Source organism: Nothoprocta perdicaria, unplaced genomic scaffold, assembly GCF_003342845.1.
Source record: "Nothoprocta perdicaria isolate Ctin4 unplaced genomic scaffold, notPer1 scaffold_497, whole genome shotgun sequence".
NCBI lineage: Eukaryota > Metazoa > Chordata > Aves > Tinamiformes > Tinamidae > Nothoprocta > Nothoprocta perdicaria.
In genome coordinates this window covers 36,083-40,559 of record NW_020455751.1, presented here as the reverse complement: position 1 = coordinate 40,559, position 4,477 = coordinate 36,083, and the positions used below count along the sequence as shown (strand labels likewise).

The following is a 4,477-nucleotide window of genomic DNA, read 5'->3' as shown; positions in this document are numbered from 1 at the left end:
GAGGCGGCCGCCGCGCTCGAGCGCGAGGCCGCCGGCACCGGCCACGTGCGCACCACGCTGCTCGACGTGACGCGGCCCGAGAGCGTGCGGCAGGCGGCCGCCTGGGTGCAGGCGCACGTCGGGGACAAGGGTGAGCGGGGCACGTGGGGAGCTCGGGACTGGGGCTATGGGGAAGACTGGGGGGCTCAAGGTTGGGGCTATGGGGAGCTCAGGATTGGGGTTATAGGGAAGACTGGGGAGCTCAGGATCGGGGCTATGGGGAGCTCAGGATTGGGGTTATAGGGAAGACTGGGGGACTCAGGGTTGGGGCCATGGGCAGCTCAGGACTGGGGCAATGGGAAGCTCAAGATTGGGATTGTAGGGAAGATTGAGCGGCTCAGGATTGCAGCTATAGGGTAGGATGCGGGGCTCAAGATTTGGGCTGTAATGAAGACTGGGGAGCCCAGGATCAGGGTTATAGGGAAGACTGGGGAGGTTAGGATTGGGACTTTGAGGTGGGGCGGGGGGTGCAGGATTGGGGTTATGGGGAAGCCTGGGGGCTCAGGATGGGACTATGGGGCAGGATGGGGTCCCCACCAGAGGATGCTGTGCCAGGAGAGGGGCTATGGGACAGGGCAGGGGGTCTCAGTAGGGTGTGGTATGGGATCACACTGGGGGTCCCTATGGGGAGGAGCCATGGGGCAGGAGGGGAGGCCTGGGCTTGGGGCTATGGGGAAGGATGGGTATCCCATCCTATGGGCAGAGGGACCAAGGGGGCGACAGGCCTCGCCCCCAGCCCCACGGCGGCTGCGCAGGGCTCTTCGGGCTGGTGAACAACGCAGGGGTGGCGCAGCCCATCGGCCCCACGGAGTGGATGGCGCCCGACGACTACCGGCGCGTGCTGGCCGTCAACGCGCTGGGCGTCGTGGAGGTGACGCTGGCGCTGCTGCCGCTGCTCAAGCGGGCGCGCGGCCGCGTCGTCAACACCTCCAGTGTCCTGGGCCGCCTCTCGGCCAACGGCGGCGGCTACTGCCTCTCCAAGTACTGCGTGGAAGCCTTTTCCGACAGCCTCCGGTGGGCGCCGCGCCCCCCCTCCCGGCCTCCTGTCCCCCCATCTCGGCCCCGCGGCGGCTGATGGGGCTGCCCGCCCGCAGGAGGGACATGCGCCACTTTGGGGTCAAGGTGAGCATTGTAGAGCCCGGCTTCTTCAAGACGGCCGCCACCGACCTGGGCAGCATCGAGGCGTCGCTGTGGGAGCTCTGGGAGCGGCTGCCGCCCGACACGCGGCTCAGCTACGGAGAGGACTTTATCCATAAGTGTGAGTGGGGATGGAGGGGCCCTAGGGGGCACCCCGAGGACCTGGGGGGCACCCCAACCTCCTCGAGGATTCCCCAGGACCCATGGGGTCACCTCAACCTCAAGGGTGCCCTAATGCTCTCGGGGCCACCTCAGCCTCCTTGAGGATGCCCCCATGCCTAGGGGGTCACTCCAACCTCCTCAAGGGCACCTCAGCACCTTGAGGGTACCGAAGGCCCTTGGGGACATCCCAACTTCCTTGAGGGCAGCTAAACACTGAGGGTGCTCTGAGTAGGGAGCCCTAATGCCCCGAGAGGTACCCCAGCCCCTTGGCGGTACCTCAACACGCTTGGGGCCACCTCAATACCCCCTCGGGGCTACCCCAACACTCTGGGCCTATCAACCCCCTTAAGGGCGCCCAAATCTCTTTGAAGATGCCCTCAGCCCCTTGAGGGCACCATGATGCCCTTGGGGACACCCCAACCCCAACACCCTGGTGGAAGGCAGGTTGGTAGGTACCTTGGAGGTACCTCAACACCCTTGGGACCCCCTCCACCTCCCAGAAGGCACCTCAGACCTCAACCCTCCTGAGCCCACCATGGTGGGGGGGACATCACGAGGCACGGGCCGCCCCTCAGTGTCCCCATGCAGAAGCGGGGCCCCCTGACGCCCCCGGTGCTGTGTCCTCCATCCTTGCCCCCTCCAGACCTCAAGGTGCAGCGCTTCATCATGAACCTGGTGTGCGACGCGGACCTGGGCAAGGTGACGTGGTGCATGGAGCACGCGCTGCGCGCCCGCCACCCGCGCACCCGCTACAGCGCCGGCTGGGACGCCAAGCTGCTCTGGCTGCCCGCCTCCTACCTGCCCGCCTGCCTCGTGGACCTGGCGCTCGCGGCCATCCTGCCCAAGCCGGCCCAACGCGCCCGCTAGGCGGCACCCATCCCGCCCGGGACCCTTCCAACGTGGAAATAAAGCACCTGCCCCCAGCCTGGCCCTGCCACCCTCCTTGCGGCCGGACGCCGGGGCCCGCTGGGGTGTTGGGGGGCGCCCCAGACCCACGTGGAGGGTCCTGTCATAGGAGGGGGGCGGCATCGCCCAGGTCATGGGGTGGTCACAGCTGCCCCCCCAGCCTTCAGGCACCCACAGGGAGGCTGAATCTTGGGGAGGGGGCAAATCCCTTAAGGAAGCCGCATTCCCCCCACCGCTGGTCCCATCCAACGCAACGGGACAGGGCAGAGCTCCAAGGAAACTGGTTTTATTTCCAAAAAATAAAGTCCCAAGCGGGGGTCCCAAGACTCCCCCCTGGCAGCCAGGGAGAGGTCTGAGGGCAACGCCCCCCCCGCGGGGGGTCGGGGTTGGCACGGGGGTCCCGGCTCTACATGACCTCGTAGCCGCTGCGGATGCCCCTCATGAGGCAACAGGCGAAGATGATGCCCAGGACCTGGCAGGGGGCGAAGTTAGGGGCAGGGTCCCGGGAGGGGATGGGGGAGCACCCAGTGCCCCCTTGTACCCCCCCCCCAGAATCTCACCTCGAAGAAGGCGATGCCCAGCGCCACGGCGGCCACCACCACGATGTTCTTCTTCATCCAGGCCTCGAGGCTGCTCACGCAGCCCTGCGGAGGGCACGGGGGGGTGCTCAGGAGCCCGCGCTGGGGGTGCCGGGGGGGCGCGGGGGGCACTCACCTCCTCGTAGACGGTGGCGGGGCTGGGGTGCACGTTGCAGGTGGTGCTGTTGACGCGGCAGCAGGACCGCGGCACCGTGTCGTTGCCCTTGAACGGCGCCACGTTGGCCCAGTCTGTGTAGTTGTTGATGCCGCAGCAGTGGAACTAGTGGGGGGAAAAGAAGTGCGTGACAACAAGCCCCCCTCCCACCCCCCCAGCCCCCCCCGGCCCCCTGCGCTCACCTCCTCCTGGAGCTCGTCCACCCCTTCCCGCAGCGCCGCGTCCTCCCCGTACTTCTGCACGGCCTCCTGCAGCCCCTGCTCCAGCACCGCGCGCACCTGGGGGGCCCCGGGCTCAGCCAGCGGCCCGGCCACGTGCCCCCCCGCCACGCGGACCCCCCGGCCATGCGGACCCGACCCCGCGGCCCCCGCGCTGCCAGCCCCAACCTTGTCCTTGAAGACGTATCCGGCGATGGCCGCGGCAATCTCCACCAGGAAGATGAGGCTGAGCAGGACGGCAAACTGAGGAGGGGGACACAGGGTGGGCGGGGGGTCAGAGCCGCCCCTTTGGCCCCCCATCCCAGTCCCCTCCTGGTGCTCACCGTGGTGACCATGCAGTAACTCTCCTTCCAGGCGCCGCAGCAGCCGAAGAAGGAGATGAAGAAGATGATGACGCCCACGACGACGATGGCAATGGGTGTGCTGGAGGCCGAGGCGCTCGTCACCACCAGCGCCTTGTTGAGGGCCACTTGGGCGTAGAGGCCGATGGCGATGAGGGCCACGCCGCACACCTAGGGGGGGACACGGGGCGCCATGGGGCAGGGCCGCGCGCCCCACGGCGCCCAAACCAGCTGGGGGGGCATTGCTGTGGGGCAGCGGCCTGGGACGGGGGTCCTGCTGCTCCCAAAGATGCCAGGTTTGGTCCCCAAAACGGGCGGCAGCGCTTGGGGGACAGGCGGTCGTGGGGACATCCCGGCACAGGATCTGCGGGCGCCTGGCTCAGCGGGGGGCCGCGCAGGAGCCACGTCGGCCGCCTCCGGAACGCTGGGAAGGGGCCTCGGAAGGGGCTCTGCGTTGGCCTGGCCGCATCCCGGCGCTCCGGGGCCGGAGCGGCTCCTTCCCAGATACCAGCCCCGCTTCTCAGCGAACCAGGACTCCTGGGCCCCTTGCCAGGCGGAGGAGGGAATGGGCGGGGGAGGCAGCGGAGGAGGGGACAGCCAGGACGCCTGGGTCCCTTCCGTGAAGTGGCCCACGATGGGATCCATCCCGTCTTCCGGGCTCCAGATCCGCCCTGTGCTGGCTCTGCCGCCCCGGTCTCCCAGTGTCGGGACAGGCGCCGGATACCGGGACGGCGCCGCGGGGCAGGATCACCAGCAGTGCGGGCGGGGCAGGGGGGTGGGACAGACACCCCTCCGTGTCCCCCCCTCCACCACCACTCAGTGCTGTTTGCTCGGCGGGGTGAGAGCCTGAGCAAACAGCGCCCGGCTGCGCAAACAGCGGCGCTCGGCGGCTCCGGGGCGCCTGGCACCGGTGCCCCCCCT

At 68.7% G+C, this 4,477-nt stretch overlaps 2 protein-coding genes across 2 annotated transcripts in view; one reads left to right on the top strand and one right to left on the bottom strand.

Annotated features, from left to right (window-relative positions):
- Positions 1-2,205, top strand: part of RDH5 (retinol dehydrogenase 5) — a 2,464-nt gene extending 259 nt beyond the window's left edge. The window contains exons 2-5 of the mRNA XM_026047365.1: positions 4-130; positions 795-1,053; positions 1,134-1,297; positions 1,982-2,205. Coding sequence (XP_025903150.1) covers positions 4-130; positions 795-1,053; positions 1,134-1,297; positions 1,982-2,205 — 774 coding nt within the window. The remainder of the gene's footprint in view (positions 1-3; positions 131-794; positions 1,054-1,133; positions 1,298-1,981) is intronic.
- Positions 2,206-2,566: 361 nt separating this feature from the next.
- Positions 2,567-4,477, bottom strand: part of CD63 (CD63 molecule) — a 2,995-nt gene continuing 1,084 nt past the window's right edge. Inside the window, exons 3-8 of the mRNA XM_026047377.1 lie at positions 3,539-3,727; positions 3,384-3,458; positions 3,180-3,275; positions 2,959-3,102; positions 2,805-2,888; positions 2,567-2,716 (exon numbers count right to left, since the gene is read on the bottom strand). Of these exons, the coding sequence (XP_025903162.1) occupies positions 2,651-2,716; positions 2,805-2,888; positions 2,959-3,102; positions 3,180-3,275; positions 3,384-3,458; positions 3,539-3,727 (654 nt within the window). The 3' untranslated portion in view covers positions 2,567-2,650. The remainder of the gene's footprint in view (positions 2,717-2,804; positions 2,889-2,958; positions 3,103-3,179; positions 3,276-3,383; positions 3,459-3,538; positions 3,728-4,477) is intronic.